Raw genomic sequence first — 20,597 nt, 5'->3', positions numbered from 1 at the left:
ATAGTGACAGACCATCACCTGTCACTAAAGACTTTTTTCACGTTATGAGATAGCTTACCGTGAAGAGTTTAATAGAAATCTAACAGAAATTCTACAAAGTATTGAAAAATCTTTGAAAATCCTTAATTTCGTAACCCACCAAATTAAACTGGATGCAAATGAGAGGGTAGCATTAATATTATTGGGCATTATGCATATAGGAGTGTAATAACCAAAAATATGAAAACTCAATTGTCGATCACGGGACTTGTGAGGAGTGCTAATTTTGACATCAGTGCCACAGATCACGCTATCACATACATTTTTAATGCGTATCTCAGACGAGTAATGAAGCTGTATGTACGAAAGTGTTCGTAATATCGAGTTTATCATATACGGATGCTCGTCTATATTATGACATAGGACATACGATTTTCAATAAGAACCATTTGTAATATGACATGGTCCGTTTGTAATATGGGCCTGCGTTGGGATTACTTGAGTGAAAAATTATTATTTTTTTGACTTTTTTAGTCTAAATAATACGAAAAATGTTCATCAATCATTAGTGATGGATCAAGATTACGACCTGTCACTAATATTCAGTTATTAGTAACGGGTTATGGTTACAATCTGTCACTAATTACTGAACATTTGTGACTGGTCACGGTTATGATCCGCCACTAATAACCTCAATAGTGACAGATCATCATCATCATCCGTCACTAATAACCTATCATTAGTGATGTGACAAGAGTGATGATTACATAATCCGTCATTAATGACTTTTTTTCACGTAGTGGGACAGCTTACATTGAAGAGTTTAATAGATATCTAACAGAAATTTTACAAAGTATTGAAAAATCTTTGAAAATCCTTAATTGTGTAACCCTCCAAATTAAACTGGATGCAAATGAGAGGGTAGCCTCAATATTATTGGGCTATTATGCATCTAGGAGTGTAGTACCAAAAATGCAAAAATTCAATTGTTGACCATGAGACCTGCGTGGACTGCGAATTTTGACATCACTACCACAGATCATGCTATCACATACATTTTTAACGCTTATTATAAACAGGGAATCAAGCCGTATGTACGAAAGTGTTTGTAATATCGAGTTTGTCACAAACGGATGCCCGTCTGTAATATAACATAGAACATATGATTTTTAACTAGAACCGTTTGTGATATTAGTTTTTTTTAAAAATAATATTTTTAATATAGGAAAAATAAAATATATATTTCTGCACTCGAGCCACCCCGCGGTCACAAGTCATACGATTTTTCGCGCAAAATACACGCGGGTGTAGTATGTAGGTGTCGAACCCATGACCTCATACATCGTGCGTAGCTTCCTTACCATCTCACATATACATTATTGCTAATAGCAATAGGATATTTTATCCTTTTGACTCTTATTGTCTAAAACTTTGGACAATTATTTAGATATCTAAATAACTTAATGAAAAGGTTATAAACTATAAAGTTGTAGATCTTGTCGAAACTACATTTTTTAATAAAAAGTTTCTTCATCTGACTTTGTATGAATATTTTATAAATTTTTAAATACATAATATAGATGGACATTTATAAAACTCGTTTGTGTTAATCATCTAGACACAGACGAATATTTATATAAAAAAACTGTCAATATCTAGGAGAGCGAGAACACACAGACAGTTTTACTAAAATGTCGTTTGTGTGTTGACAGGTACTAGGCATAGATGGGTTTTTCATATGGAGCCGTCTGCATCATTCAACAATACACAGACGATTTTTCAGCAAAATTATCTGTGTCTAGGAGCCGTCAACATACAGATGACATTTTAGTAAAATTGGATGAGTGTTCTCGCTCTCCTAGGCGGTTAGATATATCATAGATACATTTTCCTGTCAACTCTTTGTGCATAATTTATCAGTAACGACTTTTAAGTAAGCATCTATGAAGATGTGTTTGTTATTGTTGTTTTCTGTGGTAGTGCCTTTTAAACCGTTGCTCGGATAGACAATCGGAGAATGTGGATGTGTAGATCTCATCGAGACTATTTTGTTTTTCTATCTAATATCTCATTTGAACACTCATCTATAGCGAGCCCAACAAATCTAGATCATTAGATAAAAAGAAAAAGAGAGAGGATAAGTTTGGGGTCGGTCACCACCCCGATCCCCACCCATTCTGCCCGACCGCCCCCATCCGCATGCCGCTCTCACACAACCCTAGCTGGACGTCGCCTCTCGCCGCCCGTCCGCCGCCTCTAGTCGTCGCGCTTACATCGTTCGTCCACCCTTCTGCATCGCGTCGCCCGTCTAGAGTGCCATCGGTCGGTGGGTGCAGGGGCAGGGGCGGGAGGGGGGAAGAGAGAGGAGAAGAGGTAAAGGAGGAGGAGGAGGAAGAAAAAGGAATAAGAGGAAGGAGGGAAAAGAGGAAAGGGAAGGAGGAGGAAGAAGTAGAAGAGAAAAGAAGGAGGTTTTCTATGAGTTCGCCAGATTTCATCGTCGATTTGCGATTTTGTTTCAAAGGTGAACTTTTCATAGTCCTTGGATGTTTGTAGGTAGTTGGGATTGGTCGTTTTCGCCGTTTGATTAGTGATTTGGTCGATCTGTTGTGTGCAACGACCTAATTTGAAATTTAAGGTTTAACTGGTGTGGGATTCAATCGTATGGTTATAATGAAAGTTATAGGCCTCATTGATAGCTTTTGTTAGCATTGATCTTGTTATTTTGGTTAAGCGGCTTAGGAGTTTTTGGCTAATTAGTGCTGTTGTCTGGCAAGGGTTAGTTCGTACGTCGTTGTCTTGTTCTTTGGTCTTTGACCTAGCTAGAGGAAGTTCTTGCTCGGTATCTTGCAAGCTAAGGGGTATATGTCTTTCAGTAACCATTGGTTGTCGGGTTTGCGAGGGGTTTTGGGTGTAGGAGTGTGTGCCTTCTTATGCTTTGTTATTGTAGCATCTTGGTGCTAATTGTGCGCTTGTTCAAGTGGTGTCACTTTGGGTCATAGCTAGTGCCCGTTTTCATCGTCGATGAAGACAAGTGAATGTAGCAGATGACTACACTTTAACTTGCTATTTTATTGCCTCCATCTTTTTCATTGCAAAGCATATAACCAATCTGATGAACTGGTTATAAACTTATTACCCTATTGTTTACCTTTCTGAAATTTACTTGATTCTTAACTTATGAAGTGCAAGAAACGAGATATATCGCTTTGAAGTTGTTTATTTATTATTATGTGCAATCTTAGAAGTTATGTTGTTACTTATGTATGAAGCATGTTAAACATATGCATCTCACGTATTGAAAGTTATGTCGTTGTCTTATAGTCGCGATCATATCGGTACAATACCGTATGCTACCAAAAAGAGGTATAACACACACCCTTATATTACCTGAGAAATGGTAAAGATGAGTAAGAGTATGACATGTGCATATATACGTATTCATATGGTGTTCTTTAATTTGATCATATCAATGTCGTAGTTACGTTGCAAGAAAGTCTTTAATTTTCCTTTTAGATGATGTTGTTTTGATAAATCAATTTAGAGGATGTTAAACTCATTAATGTTGTCATTGATCTTGCTTAGTCATATTTCTAGATGTTGATAATCTATTTAGTTTCTAATTTTAATTAAAAATGACTAATAATTAAATATAACTAAATAATTTGTTAAAACAATTTCACTTACTAAGATTTCCAAATCTCAAAATTTCTATCATTTCAGGTGTTTCTTGAGGTGATGACGAGCATGCAGTATGGATAGCAGCTCGTCATTTGCACATTCATCTTTATCTTTTGTTTAGACTTGTTAGGTTGTGAGTTGACGGCTCTTATGTTTGTTTGACCTGTGGTGACTTTGATGTATAATTGAGGCATATTCCTCGTTTGCTAGGATGTTATATGTTAATAGTGTGATAATACATAAATTATTATTTCTCTATATGATATTGCTAATTATATCTTTAGTTACCAAATTTTTTCTTTTAATCCAACGATGTTATAGGTTGATTTCAACAGCACTCCGGGCTATAGTGATGCCGAGGTGCTACAAGGATTGTAGCGCCGTTGACCATGTGGCGGCAAAAGTTGACTCCAAATTCCCCTCCTGCCGCACCCTCCCTCGATCGAAAGAGGGGGAAGCCTGCGCCGACGTCATCACCCCCGCCGACTATCACTTCCTCCTCCCGGCTCCCATCCCCCTCCTAGCCGCGGCCGGCCACCGCCGCCTCCACCTCTGCCCCCGCGCAATTCCGCACCAATCGCGACGCGAATCGGCCGCCGGAATCCTCGGCCCCGCAGCATTCGATGCGCGGCGCTAGGTCTGGTCAGGCCGAGCGAGTTTAATTAGCAGAGGAGGCTAGCCCTAATCCATGGCGGGGAGCTTCCGCGAGGGCGCGGGCCCGGGGGACGTTCCCCCGCCCCCGCCCACCCCCACCCCGCCGCTTGCGCAGTACCTCTCGCCGGACCCGCTCACCTGGGGGACCGACCCCAAGCAGCAGCACTGGCGCCACGCCGAGCTCAGGCGGGCGCTCGCCACGGAGGACCATCAGACCGACGAGCTCAGGCGGATCCGCGCCAGCGTCGCCGACTCCACGGGCAAGGCCAGGTACATAGTATTATCCTCAACTCCTACTATACTGCTTGTCCTCCTCCACGCCGCATTGCAAAGGTAATGACCGCGGCTGCCTCGGGTGGGTAGGGAGAAACTCAGGTCGCTGCAGGAGGCCATCCAGAAGCTCGACAGGTACAAGAACATTGTCACCCGCAAGCGCCAGAGAAGTGAGTCGGGGGCGGAGAAGCCCGGGAGCAGCTCATCGGGTGCACTGAGGATGGGAGCGCAGAACAACTCTGCGGTCATGAGCAAACGTGTTCGCTCGTCGCTCACAGATAGCCGGGTTCGTGCTTCATCTGTTCATCCCCTGACTCTCTGTTTGTTTCAGCTCAGTCCTATGCTATGCTTGTTTGACTTCATATTGGTTGTTTACTACTAGTCTAGTTAGGACCAATCTCAGAACCTTTACCCTAGTCGACGAACATTGTGTCCGCTAGTCATTGCTTCATTGACTTTTCGACCCCCCTTAGAGTTGGGATTGTGGGAGTTCATAAAGTTTTCGTCTTTACACTACATCTGAACATTAGTCACTAGTTATGAGTTATGACCTTAACGTATCTTCCTGATGTTGGTCTGGAGGTTTGAATGAACTTACAAGTTACAAAAGTCTCAGCCTTTGCAATATGAAGTTCTGTAGTTACCACCCGGTTTCCTGCTTGTCTTGAGAGAAGACCAAAAGGTGCTTTTGGTTTAGTTCCGCACCGAAACAACCTGTGTTCCTCTCAGACCATTGTATCTCTGTAGCTCTAATCTGGTAATTTCATAATTAGAGTTCAAAAAGGTTTAGCCTTTGCGCGTCATAATTTTCTTAGTTAATTATGGCCATAACAAATGCTCAAAATTTCGTAATGGTGTCTGAGATTTTGAAATGCTGCAGTTGTAGTTTGCAAAGTCCAGTCTTTCTTTTCAGTATTGAACGTCCTTAAAATTAAGAAGTGTGTCTAGTCTTGCTAAATGGCTGGTCCCTATGATCTTCACTACTCTTGTTTTTGGTTGGTTGACAGTGGGAACTAGTAAAATTTCAGAAGAGTCACTGTTCTTATAAGTAGAGTCATGGGCTGCTTGAAAACAAGCCCTGCTGGTTTTCACAGAAGAACATGCAGTACAAGGGTGGGAAAATGGTGATCTTGGTTAATTGCACTGAAACAGCTTTTGTTCACTCTCTCAGATCATTCATTCTCCGGGTTAAAAATTTGCCTTTCCTGTGATTCCTAGTTCCAGCTGGTTACTGGGAAGTTACCTCTTGGATTTGGAAACTGTAACTCGGGCTGAACTCGTTCGAGTTGTTTCAATGCTAGACCTCTAAATCTGACGATTTAAAGGCGCTTGATGTCTGCTGTGTTCATCTAAACTTCTATAACATTCACTGTCATAATGTTTTCATATTCCTTATAAATTTCCTGTGCTACATTTGGCACTTAAAATCTAGTTTTGTTTTTTCTACATATGTCAGGTGGAAGGGCGTGGCAGTGTTCCTACAAGACAAGGTCCTTTGGTTAGTAATGAGAAAAGTTCACCTGTGGAGAAGGAAAAGAGCTGTGCAAGAGCATCTAGTACAGTATCAGGGCTTTCTGAAGACAAATTGCGGGGCTTATCTACTGGAGGTGAAGGGTGGGAAAAGAAGATGAGACGCAAGCGCTCTGTTGGTACAATGCTCAGCAGAGGCAATGATGCTGACCGAGATGTCAAGCCTGTGGGTCAACATAGACCAGCCAATGAAGTGCGTCCACGATCTAGTGATGGCCTTGCATATAGGTAAACTGTGTGCTTACCATTAATTTTGTTTCTTAAATTTAAATTTAGGTTTGTTTGTGGTATATCACATTAAACCTTCCCTGCAATGATTATGTCTGATTGGGTATCATGCTGAACTAAAGCTCATAATCTGGAAACGATTCAAACATTAAACAGATAGATGTGACATCTTCACAAGTTGAGCATCGTGCACTAACTTGAAATAGGATGTGACGGCTGACATCAACTGTTTTGTTATGTCCAACATCAGGATAGAGTTGAATGGTATTACTATTTATGTCCATCAGTTCATCTCAATGTTGGTGTTTGACAGTTAGTGTTTTTAGCTCTTGCTTGGGCTGAACTGCTGTTTAGTTCTTTGATGAACATAGTTTTTCAAGTTCGCAGTCGGACTTTTGACGTTTATAAAATTCCACTTGTATCCTCTTCCAGCACTACATGTGGACATCTGTTTTGCCAGCATATCTAAGTTAGAGCTCAGCCATCTTAGTTCTTGTATTACAGGCATGGAGCTTCTACCGGAGCATTAGCAGGTAACAAGTTGGATGGCAATTCTCAGCAGAATAACACTGTACCCCGTATTCCATCCAAGACAGATGTGGATTACACCACACCAAATGAAAGAAGAGAGCGGCATGCTGGAATTGAAAAAGACAAGACTATGGTAAAAGGAAACAAGTAAGCATAGTTCATTACTTCATTCTCATGCATAAGTTAATCCTCTCCTCCTGATAATTCACATTTTGTCTTTGCTACATGTGTGTGACCAATTAGTGCAGCATTACCATTCTTCTGATGATCTGCTAACTCTGTATATATAGGGCACATACTTCTGAGGATATGCAAAATGGAAGCTTAAGTCCCTTGCCCAAGGCTAAAGCATGTAGGGCACCAAGAACCAGTTCACTTGTTTTGAATTCATCTTCTAGTTTCCAACGTTCAACTGGTGGAAGTGATGAATGGGAAGAAACACCTTACACAAATAAAGCCTCACCTTTAGCAGGCATGTCAAACCGCAAACGTTCCACACATTCAAATGCTTCCTCACCTCCAATTGCCTGGGTTGGTCAGCGCCCACAGAAAATGTCGCGGACAAGAAGAGCGAATGTTGTTTCTCCAGTATCAAATTTTGACGAAGTCTTATCTGAAGGATCACCACTTGATACTGCTGGCAGATCAGCACCTATGGAGTCTGGCAATGTCTTGCTTACAAAAAATGCACCAACAACAACCAAAATGGACAACATCTCATCTCCAGCTGGGTTGTTCGAAAGTGAGGGATCGGCTGCTACCGAAAGCAAGGCCAAAGAGAAACCTATGCATAGTGGTGAAGTAGGGAATGAGAGTGCAAATGCAGCCCATAATGTAACAGGTTTAGTATTTCCATCAAATAAAAATAGGATTCCTTTGAAAGAAGAACTCGAAGATGGTGGTGTTCGCCGTCAAGGAAGGAGTGGAAGAGGTACTATTCATGTTAAAGGGTGTTCTTCCATATCAAAAGAAAAATTGGACTCCACTGAAACAAGAAAGCCTCTAAAAGGTGGAAGGCTTGGACCTGAAAAGAACGACAGGTAGTTAATGTTTCCTTTCTTGCCGGGGTTGGCGCTTTTGTGGATTTTAGTTTCTTATGTGAAACTTATTTGATCTTTTAAACATCTCTGCAGTAAGGTTGGTCGACCCCCGATGAAGAAAGGCTCTGACCGCAAAGCTTCATCCTGGCACTCGCAGACACTAAATTGTGAGCGTGTAGATATTACAGGTTTTCTAAAAGATACTTCACCTTTGTACTCGCTTGCCATTTTTTTAAATTTTTTGGCTACATCCCCCCTCATTTATCTTGTATATCTTAGTAACTAACTGTGCATTGTAGCTGAACCCGAAGATGACCGAGAGGAGCTTTTAGCTGCTGTGAACGCTGCTCGCAGCGCTATCGGTGTGTATACTCTTACTTGATTGCCTGGTGATCTCTGTCAGCAACTCTCTGAGTTGTTGGCTTATAACTGTCTTTTCCTTTTTTCCGCAGTTGGTGCATATTCTGGCCCTTTTTGGAAGAAAATGGAACCCATGCTAACTTTTATAAGCTCTGAAAAATTATCATTCTTAAAAAATCAGGTTGGTGTCCATTTTGCTTTAGATATGTCATGTTTGACTGAGCTTTTCTTGTTGGGCTGGGAGGATTCTGATTTACCAGAGTTTGTTTTCAGATTAACCTTGTTGAAGAGCTTGAGATGAGCTTGTCCTGCATGCCAGATGGTGAACATAATGTGATAGCATCCAGTGATTACAGAAGACTGCAAAAGATGGTATGTGACTTAATTTGTGTCTTAAGTCATTCCAACAAAAAAAAAACTCATGAAAACTCATCGACTATATATATCCTTGCTTCATATGTCTGAAACATTTGCAGGAGGAGCATTCATCTCAGGTGCTGGCTCCATCTACTTTTTCTCTCTCATCTGAGCAAAGCAAAACCAATGGAGTTGGAACGAAAGGATCTATTGACAGTTTTCTCCCTAGTGAGGGAAACCACAGCATTGGACCACAGAAGGTGGAAGCTGATAAATGGTTTAATGAAATAGCCCCAGTGGCACACAGACTCCTTTCAGCTTTAATTATGGAAGATGACTTATCTGATTCGAATGGCATGCAAAGAGATATGCTTGTTGAATTTCCAGATAGCCACATTCCTTACACTGTCAACAGATCCTTAGATAATGAACTTCAAGCTAGTGCAGTAAGATCAAATTGTGGGTCGAGTGTAGATTTCACACACTCAAACAGTACTTCAGTAGTACATCAGAGCCTTTGCAATGGATTTACAGCTTCCAGCAATTTCATCATTTCAAATAGTGAAACTACGGTTCATAGTGGCAATTTATTAGATGGAGCCAATCTTACCGTATACCCAGAAAGTGTCCCTTTGCATGAGTTCATACCACAGATTTCACACCAATATCAAAATCCAGGAAAAAGTTTCCCTTTGTCTCCATATGACTACCAGTACGGGCAGATGTCTGTGGATGATAAGATTTTGATCGAGCTCCAGAGCATCGGCATTTGCCCGGAGACAGTGGTATGATCCCTTAAGCTCTGGATTTATGAACAGTTAGTGCATTTCAAAACTTCAGTCTTGCTTTATGCAGTTTTTACTAGTTTGTATGCCTAATTGCCTATCAGGAAACATGTCAAATAATAGAAACACCATAATCAACAATTTTTGGGCGATATGATTTGTTTCTTGTGATGGTAATGGGTAGGGGCTTATCTTTCTTGTACCTTTACAAGGCATACAAGTAAATGGATGAATTAAGTGTTACAATTGGGGATTGTGTCATATGGTATGATACTTGTCATATTTTGATATGTTTTGCAAAGCACTTCCTCCATTTTTTTTTAATTTGATGTTTTTAACTTGTGCACATTTATTAATAAAAAGCACATGATGATTATATTTGCCCTTAATGTCTCTTGCTACCTCATTAATTTGTTTGACTAGGCCCTCTTTAGTCTTATTGACCAATGAATAAAGAGAGTGAGTCTTGTATAGTGTAGTACACACTAAATGAGATAAGGGCAATATATATAGATGCAGCTACTCTATTCTTGAAATCCTAAAAGAGCACTTTTCACTTCTGAAACATCACATAAAAAAGAACAAGGGAATAATCACCAATATAAATTCGTGCTGAAATTACTTGATGTGCCTAGATATTTGTAGTTGTAACACGTGGTACTGCAGTAGCTATATTTTGTGGTAGCTATCCATGCTAAGAGAAATATCTTACATACATGTACGACATATATGTTCCTATTTCTGATATTAGATGTCATTTGTTGCAATCCACATAGGCCCTTGCAAAGGCTGTGGAAGTTTATGTAGTAAACTCAATTCGTTTTTTTCCCTCTTTTCTTATTGTGATTCTTGCATTACCTTCGCTGTGCTACCCTTTTCAGCCAAAGCTAGATGATGGAGAGCACGAAGACATTAATAAAATGATTTTGGAGTTGAGGAAAAGGCTGCATGACCAGGTTTACATGAACAACCACTCCTAATAACATATCTTCAATTTTGATTAAACTTGGATAGTTACCCTAAGTCTGTATACTCTTTCCAATATGTTGCTGTGATTGCAACAGCTCCTTGTAAACTATCATAACCTTGTCATGTTTTCAAGCTTGGGTTTTGGTGCAAGGATTTTCTTTTTTCAATATATTTTTTGAAGCACTTTAATGTGAGTATAGATAAAGGTTGCCATGAAAACATTACCGTGTGCTAGTAAGTATAGGGATCATAGAAGCTACGTGTTCAAGTGACATCCATTGGCATGAGCAACTGCAGACTAAGGACCGGTAGTTATTTTCTTTAGAAAAACTGCCATTTTCTACTCCCCATGATGGTTTAGATGTAGCTATCTGAATTATCATTGAAATTAGGGATTTATTCCCATCTTTGATGCTAGGGAGATATCTAGTCAAATTCTGTCGATCAAATTTAATTGGTATAGATCAAAGTAGCTTGTCTGTATCGTTATGTGGAACAGTACCAGTGCAAGGTTGAATAATTCAGGAGGTATTTGAAATTTTTCAGCGGCTTTAGTGGTTTGTTTATCTGAGGCATCTACATTCAACCCAATGGCCTAGGCTGATAGTTATTATTATCCTGTTTTAAGGTCATTTCTCATATAGTCATATGATACATTCTGGAAGATGGAATTACTTTTCTTCTCACTAGGCTTTCACCCATGTATATCAACATGATATCATTCTTGTTTTCCAGGTGGCGCAAAAGAAATGCAGGTTACATAAGTTAGATAAAGCAATTCAAGATACAAAAGATATCGAGGAGAGGTATCAAGAAATTTGTGTTTCTGAATTATATGTCAAATATTAGTGCGTAAACTTACTTCAGTGTCTAACTTTAAGATTTGCCTGACAGGAGCTTGGAGCAACATGCGATGAACAAACTGGTTGAAAGGGCATACAGAAAACTTAAGGTAGTTGAGATTTCTGCTTACATGATTGCTTTTCTGATATCAAAGTTCATGCCTCTTGAGATTAGAGAGCCGGTATGCGTATTCATATATTATCACAAAAACCTTACAAATGTCTGGCATGTGCGTCAGTTGCCAAACAACTCATCACTGGATAACTGCATATCAGCACATGCATCAACTCAGGGATACGAAAGCCACAAATCACGTCACAAGTAGGCGTTTGTGAGCATTCTGTAAATATAGATTTCACATGTATACTATTTTCCATGAGATTGTAATTGCCCTTGCCCTGCTATCGTCATCTTTAATTTTGCTTATGCCAAGTTGATTTATTGAGGCCAGAGTGATTATTTGTTCTTCTTTTGTTATGTGCTCTAACATGAACTTTTTATATAAAAAAATAGTTGGTGAAATTCCTCGACACTGATTGTATCTCTTTATAATACATAGGGTGGGCGAGTTGGCTCTAGTCATAAGGCTGGTGTCAGTAAGTCTGCCAATAAGGCTGCAAAACAGCTCGCTCTGGCTTTTGGCAAGCGTACTCTTGCTCGATGCCAGAAATTCGATGAAACAGGGAAAAGCTGCTTCAGTGAGCCTTCTCTTTGGAGTGTGCTATCTGCACCTTTGCCAAGCAGTGATCCAAAAACCACCGAAGGTAAACAATGTTCAACTGTTGGTAAGAGAGAAAAGTCTGTTTTCGTTTGTTAACTTGAGCGAGAGAGTATTGTAACGTGCACATTTTCCCTGTCGAATCAAATTTTTAGCCAAATCATAATTTCCTGCCTTCTTTTTCTTTGGGCTTCAGGTGTAGAGAGGCTGAAGCCTCAAAAGCTTGACAGAACTCCATTTGATCAAGGTGGCACAAAATGGAAAAGGAGTGATAAGGAAAGGGATCACAACAGAGATGCATCTGCAAAGGGTTCTGGCTTAAAATCAGGGCGTCATTCATCAGGCAGTGGGAGGAGTGGCGAACGTAAAAACAAGACAAAGCCAAAGCAAAAGCTAGCGCAGCTATCAACATCTGGGAATGTGCTTGGTAGAGTGGTGGAGCCATTTTCAGCACCGGCAGTGCAAGAGCCCCCTGCACCTGCGAGTGAGAAAAAGACTCAACATCCAAGAAATAATTCCAGCAATGCTGCCCAGCGATCCGCCGATGCTGCCCTGCCAAACTTGCCTGGATTAGATGATATATTAGATGTTCCAGGAGGGCTTGATGAGCAGGGCAATGATATCAGTTCATGGTTTACTGATGGCCTTGATGAATCATTGGATATTGATCTTTCAGGCGCCCTAGAAATCCCAGATGATGACCTCACTCAGCTGGGATTTATGTAAGACAAACCAATTGTTTATCATGTGCATATGTTGGGAGTGTGGATATCATGTTTTGCTTATCTAATCGTAGAGCTAATCGATTAATATCCTCTGCCACAATCTGGTAGGGCAGAACTTGTAACTAGGCTGGTCGATTTGTCTCGGTGTCCTCAATCAGTCGGGAGTTGCTTGTTTTGGCTTACGGCAGATGAGGTACTCGATTCTTGTAGCAACAAGAACATGGTGAATGTGCTAATGGCATCTTCTAGCCTGTCTTATGGTTCCAATGGCCAATGGGAATTGCCTCGATCTTGTACGTGCAAAGCTCGTTCTCTGCTGTCCCTTCTCTAATTTTCGTTGGAAAATGGGGGGAAAAACCATGTTGCTCGTGTAGAAATGCCTGCAAAAAAGTGCATGCCTGCCAAACATACCCTTCACTTCTCGTAAGTTTATGTTTGCAAACTCTTTCAAATGCCCAAGTTACAGTGGCGCCGGTGTCGTGAAGCTTGATTTATTAATTTCAGTTGGATAGTAGCAACGATGGGTCCATAGCTCAGTGGTAGAGCAATTGACTGCAGATCAATAGGTCTCCGGTTCGAGCCCGGATGGGCCCTTTCTTCAATCATGTCTTTTTAAATTTAAATTTTCTTTTATTCGTGCCGTTTCGTCCGGTCAAATCATCATTGCCCTTTTTCACTGCTAACGAATTTGCAGGTTTGACAAATTTCAGCCAAGCCTTCCTAAAAATGCACATTTTAGCCTAGCTTAACTACCTCTGGCAGACAGACTTGTGTATTTTTTGTTTTTGGCCAAAAATTTGCACCATACACGAAGATATTGGTTGCTTAACTTTGTGCAGATATTTAGTTAAAATGATTTCCCAAATACCTCTGCCCAGCTGTTCAAATGTAAAGCGCTTAGTCATATTATGGATCTTATTTCCAAATATAAATAAGACAGTTTGGCCGAGTGGTCTAAGGCGTCAGATTTAGGCTGTGGTCCAAATCCCAAAGCTGTCATTTTGCATGATTCTTATTATCAATTTATTTTCCTTTTGCTTTTGCAATGAATTGTTCGGTCGGAGCTGGATTTTTTACACACAGGAAGTTTCGAAGATGTGTTTCAGTATACATATTGGATGTTTTGGTGCTCTGATGGGACACACGCTAGAGCATTCCAGGAGGAGCTCTGGTGCTCAATGCGCCGAATGGTCCGGCGTTGGGCAGTAGTGCACGTTAGAGTATTTATTCCAGAGAGATGTTGCAAATTGACTTGGTGGACTTCTACTCGTCGGATGGTCCTGTCCTCATAGGAATGAACGTTGAATGCTTCGTTGGAGTAATTTTCCAGAGAGGATGTAAAATGGGTTCTGACAAGGATGAACACGCCAGATGGTCCGGCGATGGGCATAAGTGCACTCCGGACTAATTCTTCCAGAGAGGTTACAAGAGGGCTAATCTGATGGATTGAACGCGCCGGATGGTACGGCGTCCAGGAGGTGTACGCATCGGAACATCCGACATTCACGTTTCCAACACGATGTCTTTTTCAACTAAGGATTTTTATTTGAAACTAACTGGAGATGGTTTGAAGATATGCATGTGTTTATCTCTTGATGTGCAGATGATGGATGCAACTTGGTGACCGACGGCGGGATGATCAGGGCTAAGCGGGATGTTTGGTGCCGGACAATCGAGGAGGCTGAGCGAAGTCGAGGGTGATCCTAGCTGTGCATATGAGAGTCAAGCAAAGCATGTGAACGTGGATGAAGACGACATGTTGACAAAGTCAAGCAAAGGGGATGTCGGTGCAAGTGACAAGGCGACTCGAGGGATCAGGAGAGGTAGAGACTTGCCGACTGTCAAGATCGTAAGAAGGAGTATATGCGTCGATATTGGGATACTTGCTTAAGGCTTAAACAAGTGGCAGTGAGTCTCGACGTGCAAGGCGGTTTCGCGGTTTCGCCTTAAAACCATGGACGAATGGAGTGCATGTGGCATCACCGTAAAACTTGTCTTGAGGCAAAGCTAAGTTATGAAGAAGCCATGATCGTTTGATTAATGGAGCAAAAAATAGACCAAAATACCCCGGTGGTAGATAGAAGACCATTGGAAAAGAGGTATTTTTGGAACAAGAAAACTTAAGAGCTAAGTTACCTTTCTAGGCCAATAAATAGAGGAGTAGAGCTGTGTGGGAGAGGTGAGCCAGCCAATTGAGCCTTGAGTGCTAGGTTTTATAGCAGAGGAAAGGAGAGCTTAGCCTTTGTAATAGGTGAGAGCTTTTTCTGAGGAAAATATCTTATAATCCACCGAAAAGAGGGTTGCCCTTCGCAAGAAATGAAGAGATTGTTTCTTCCGATACGTTTGTTCATCTCCTTCTAATCTTCGTCGATTGGTTCCCTTGCTTTGTTGCGAGTTTCTTCCTTTTCGGTTGGAATTTTGTTTCGGTTGTTGTGCTAAAAAAATTTCACCTTAGGAAGTTGTTCTTCTTATTGCTAAAGGCATAAAATTCACATACAAAATATATATAAGTTGGTCTTGAATTCTCTTGCCTCTAGATCATTAGTTTAAAGAGTTATTTCTTCCAGTGATCACCTCTTTGGATCGAAATGTTTCTTTTATCAAGTTGCAACCTTTTTATGGCGATGACTCATGGATTGAGTTTTATTGAAACCTAGAGTTCACATACAACCATGAGAGTTATGATTTCCTCTATGTTCTTGATTGTAACTTGTTTCTCTCTAGATTTTGCTTCCGTTTGAGTTTTTTAGGTGCATTGGGTGAAGCAAAGGAGAAGGCCATCTGATTCAAAAGATATGGTAAGGCGCCTATTCACCCCCCTCTAGTCGCCATTTTTGGTCCTACAACGTACGCCAGCCTCGGCACAAAAAAATGATCTCTACCATTACAAGTAGATGGAGAAAGAAATCCTGCGCGAATTCGTGCATCACTTCAGCAACACCCAGAACACCATCCCCAAGATCAGTGACTACGACATCATCCAAGCGTTCACTCAGGGGGTCAAAAGCTGGCGATGTGTTGAAGACATTACTAAGAAGGAACCCAAGATGATCAAAGAACTCATGAAGATTGTCGATATGTCTACCAAAGCCGAAGAGGCATTTGTCTTCGTCAAGGAGAAGGCCCAAGCATCAAGCGCCCTCAGATCGGGCTCAACAGTGACATGGTTAGGAGCAAGCGTAAGAAGAACACAAAGGGAGATAAGGGTAAGAAAACCAAAGTTGATGAAGTTTTTGTAGATTTGGTCGACACCCATCCCGACAAGTGCTTCGGTTCATCCTGGGGGAAGAGCTTTACACTAGGCTCCAGTGAACATGACAGTAGGCCTTGGTGCGACATTCATCAGACTGACAACCATGGCCTCCATGAGTGTCGCCTGTGAAATAAGATGGTCAACGTGGAGATCGAGAAAGTTGCCAAGGGAATGAAGACCTAGGTCGCGACCCAAAGCAGGGACTCCAGCTCCAACAATAGCGATGATAACTCGGATCCGATGTCTTTCCTGCTAGATGAGTACCATCGACCACATGTTCGGTGGTTCCGCGTCCTACGAGTACAAGCGGTAGTACAAGACTATGGCTTGAGAAGTTTTATATGTCGTCCCCAAGTGTCGTCATGCCATCAAATGGTCGAATGTCAATATTTCCTTTGGCCAGGACCACTGCCCAAAAAAACTTCATAGCGATTTAATATGATTAAAGGTCCATTAGGGTTTGGAGTCATAATGGGCTTTAATGTGATTAAATGACCATTAGTGTACTATATATAAGAGGAGGCAGGAGTTGTGGGCACACGAATTGATTCGACCACCAAAAATCCTAGCTGTCACATCTTCCCAAACTCCCTACAAAACCCTAGCCGGGCGCAACGTTAGCACACCGGTGTACGGCGTTTCATCCCTGTAAGTGTGGATACCGTGGAGGCACTACTGCAGTTGCTGCGGTGTTGATCGGTGACAAAGACACTACGGTGAGATCGATTACTTCATCTTCATGGCCGACGAGGTGGTCAACGTGATCGACTACTTCTTCGTGGACATGCATGACTCTTCTTCTGCTGCACTGCGCATCTAGCGGTAACGATCCATGATCGCCTACTCGTATGGTTTTCTGGTTGAACGCGGTAGAGAAATTTAATTTGCCCTAGCGTAGCCTACCCGTTCTTCAACAATGGTATCAGAACCTACATGCGTAGATTTTATCTGGATCAGTCATATATAGTTGATATGTTATAGTAATAGATTGAATCTATTGGTGTTCTTATGATCAGTTTATGTGATGAATTGGGTGATGCATGGTTTGATGTAATAGAGATTGGATGAGGTGTGAATTGACGGAACCATATGACCATAAGATTAGCTCCCTCTCCCATGTGGCCACGCGTGTGACTTGCCCCTACCGGCTGAAATTACCATCAGAGCTAAAAACATGCGCCGCTACATGGCTGAAAGAACAACAAATCGATGTTGTGTGTGTTGTAGTCGTTTCTAGAAAATCTCACGCGATGATCAGTATGATTGATCTAGTGAGGCTTGATGCATTGTGAATGACTCAGAATCAGCTTGATATGATCAATCCAATGAGATTTTCATAGCGATTGACCGCCATTGCGTAGCGTACACACGTAGATTGTTATAATAACATGTTCACATAGCAACATTAGAATTCTATTCTACGCTTAACTTTTTTTTTTGGCAGAGAATGATGCGACTGGTATGGCCTTATTATGTATGTGATGCATGTATGTAATTTCGTGGCCTACGTGTCATGGTTAATTGCAGTATAAGGCTGTTGTCGGTGTATCAGGAACCAGGGGTCCCTGAGTCCCGAGACCAGGCCGGCCGTCCGCCACGTGTCACCATCCCGCGAGGTCCACCCTGCAGGATGAGAAGAAACTAAGTTCCGGGAGAAGGTGCTCGGGGCCGCAGCCTCTGGTTCCCGAGCACCCCAGTTCCCCGATGACCCGCAGAGTCCAAGTACCGGGAAGAAAGTGCTCGGGAGAGAGTGCTCGGGGCTGCACGTGGCAGCCCCCGAGGACTCGGTTCCCCGAAGGTCTTACCGAAGTGCTCGGGAGAGAGTGCTCGGGGCTGCACGTGGCAGCCCCCGAGGACTCGGTTCCCCGAAGGTCTCACCGAAGTGCTCGGGAGAGAGTGCTCAGGGCTGCACGTGGCAGCCCCCGAGGACTCGGTTCCCCGAAGGTCTCACCGAAGTACTTGGGAGAGGGTGCTCGGGGCTGCACGTGGCAGCCCTCGAGCGTCTGGTTCCCCGAAGGTTCACGCAAGATCGCCCGACGACCCGAAGGGTCCCATCGGCGGGGTGTCAGCCAGTCAAAGGTCCAATACCGCATTCAATAGTCACGCGCGGCCTGACATCCTGACATCCTGACATTCTCAGCTGCCCACGCCCTAGTGTCAGACCCTGCCATGCTTTGGCAGGGGGCGTGGGTCCATTAAATGCACGGGTCCCGTCCCGTTTCATCCGGGTGCCTCAGGATAACGTTGCCAGAATCGAAGCGCTCCGCCTGCCACCCTGCCCTAGCAGAAGAACAAGACAGGGTGGGCGCACCGGGCACCTCTATGGCTGCCCGGTGGGCCCTCTTAATGGCGCCGGAGGACATCCACAGTGGCGGGTGGTCGGATGCACACCGCATTTTTCCACCGCCCCTGTTACTTCACCAAGACGGAATGATGGCACCTTTCTCCGTGGCACCTTGGCACTCGCGCCCCCTCTTTCCCATTCAGGATAAGTCGAGGTCGGCGCGCCTATAAAAGGAAAGGATGGAGAACACATAAAGAGCACGCCAGACAACAGAAAAACCCCCAGTTGATGATTCGAGATTAGAAGCCACGCCAGATCAGACGAGACAGCATAAACAGGAGACATAGAAGAAGCGCGACGAACACGATAGAACAAGAACATCGCAGACAAGCTCGAGCAGAGCTAGGACACGGGAGCCTCAAGCTCTCTGTAGACAGCACACCCTTGTAACCAGATACATCCTTGAAGAATTCCCTTCAAGGAAAGATATAGCGCTCACACAGGAGTAGGGTGTTACGCCCCCGTGCGGCCCGAACCTGTCTAAACCCCGGTGCATCTATCTTTTTTGCACTAGGTCGATCTTCCCCTACCACCAGCCGCTGCATTTATTTCCGTTCCCATTTATTTCCCCGACGAGCTCGTTCAGGATCATCCCCCGGCCGAATCTTTAAAAAGGGGTCTCTCGGGATCCCTGCGACAGGAGTTCATCCTCCGACAGCTGTCATGTTATTGTAACGGCTTGCATGTTGACATGTGATGCTTGATATTATCATGTAATTCATTGCTAGCTATTAGGTGTAGTAGCTTAATATATGATCATGGAACCTTCGGGCATGATGGCTATAATGATATGAAGCTTGGCGATGGAGATCACCATGGGAAGGGTCATACTATGTCATAATTAATCTGATTATTTGTGATGTTTTTATATTACTGTCATACCACTTTCATATTTTATATGTGATGGATATGATTATTATGACAGAATAGTTTCCCTCTAAAAAATTAAGAGTAATTGATGCTCTTCCAATGGCTGCACCTAGGGGTTGGATAACGAGCCAGCTCGGCTCGTTTGGACTCGGCTCGTTTGGCTCGTTTAATATAACGAGCAGAAAAGCCAGCTTGGCTCAGCTCGTTTGGCTTGCGAGAAGCTTATTACTTTTTTTTTAAGGGAGCAGCTTGTTAATAGGATGAAAAGAATATAAACATCCACTGAAAAATGCATCGATAAAATCATATAACAATATCAATGATATCTACAAGTATAGTACTTCTTTGCATGGTTTAATCAGATGTATAATTGCTGTAAGTTGAATCTCTTCTTAATGTTTTTCAGATCCACATGCAACACAACAGCAGATAGATCAACATATATATGTTTTGCTACTAGAATAAAACATTCCTCTAAAAATATATATGAAACAACATTCCCCACATATCTATCTATACATGCAAAGCCTAAATGAATGATCGATGGGAGAAGAAAAAAGATAAGAGTTGTATCGTAACGAGGAGCTGACTAATAGAAAGTCAAGTAGGCTGGCGAGGAGCCTCTCCATCAAAGATGAAGATGACCAATAAGCAAACCGGTGGCCACAATAAAAGGGAGTGATATGATGCAAATGATATCCCTGGCTCGTTTGGCTCGCGAGCTACTCGCGAGCTGGCTCGTTATCTAAACAAGCTAAAACTCTAACTCGACTCGTTAAATTTTGGAACGGGCCGAACCAAACATGAGCTGAGCTAGCTCATGAGCTTCGAGCTTTTCATCCAGCTATATGGCTAACTAAGTAGTTTTATCTTAACATAGTGTAGACCAGATGGTGGAATGGGGAATGAAGATAATTTTTTTCCTAGTTCCGTATTATGCAAGAGGGGGCTTCTATTGTTGAGGTATTATTCACTCGACAGTGAAACTTAGTGAGTAAACACTTGTCGAGAAAGACTTCGTAAAGGTCTTGTAGTGTTTTTTATAGTCGCACACTTCGAAAGTGTGTAAGTGTTTAGCTGACATAGGCAAGACAAAAAATCATAACTTATGGGTAAAATATACAACCTCTGCAAAATGTAAAATTGATTAATTAGCCGTGCTCACGGTTATAAGCGGCAAGGAATGTCATACATGATTAGACTACACTGGTAGTAGCTGAGGTGGTCAACTTTGGGTTGGTGGTTCGTTCATGGTTGCAGGAACCATGTTTGAGGTGGTCAACTTCGGTTGAGGTGGTTTATGTCAAGATGTTTAATTCTTGAGGTGACTTTATTTACTTTCACTTTTATTAAATGTTTTTGTTAAATTATGCCTTTATGCAAACAAACCCCTATAAGTCTTATTACTGCGAATGCTTTCATTTCATTCGTTTATCACAACTTGCGGAGTACAGATGCAG

At 42.2% G+C, this 20,597-nt stretch overlaps 1 protein-coding gene and 1 non-coding gene across 3 annotated transcripts; both read left to right on the top strand.

The window, feature by feature from the left end:
* The first annotated feature begins 4,062 nt into the window (after positions 1 to 4,062).
* On the top strand, positions 4,063 to 12,928 carry LOC133928258 (uncharacterized). Of its 2 annotated transcripts, none has more exons than XM_062374506.1 (15): positions 4,063 to 4,581; positions 4,675 to 4,870; positions 6,041 to 6,342; positions 6,847 to 7,020; positions 7,164 to 7,913; positions 8,007 to 8,080; positions 8,213 to 8,275; positions 8,366 to 8,454; positions 8,547 to 8,645; positions 8,750 to 9,415; positions 10,297 to 10,371; positions 11,120 to 11,190; positions 11,279 to 11,336; positions 11,787 to 11,991; positions 12,142 to 12,928. In XM_062374506.1, the coding sequence occupies exons 1-15, from the start codon at positions 4,346 to 4,348 to the stop codon at positions 12,669 to 12,671; spliced, it is 3,588 nt and encodes a 1,195-aa protein (XP_062230490.1). In that variant the 5' UTR covers positions 4,063 to 4,345; the 3' UTR covers positions 12,672 to 12,928. The 2 variants fall into 2 exon arrangements, with proteins under 2 accessions (XP_062230490.1, XP_062230489.1); XM_062374505.1 differs by having other exon boundaries at positions 4,064 to 4,581; positions 8,007 to 8,101.
* A 264-nt stretch (positions 12,929 to 13,192) lies between these two features.
* On the top strand, positions 13,193 to 13,264 carry TRNAC-GCA (transfer RNA cysteine (anticodon GCA)). Its single transcript has one exon. It is a non-coding gene; the product is annotated as a tRNA-Cys (tRNA).
* Positions 13,265 to 20,597: the final 7,333 nt, after the last annotated feature.

The sequence above is a fragment of the Phragmites australis genome, chromosome 9 (genome assembly GCF_958298935.1).
Source record: "Phragmites australis chromosome 9, lpPhrAust1.1, whole genome shotgun sequence".
Taxonomy (NCBI): domain Eukaryota; kingdom Viridiplantae; phylum Streptophyta; class Magnoliopsida; order Poales; family Poaceae; genus Phragmites; species Phragmites australis.
Note: the sequence above shows the minus strand (reverse complement) of the source record. Positions and strands in the feature narration are given on the sequence as shown.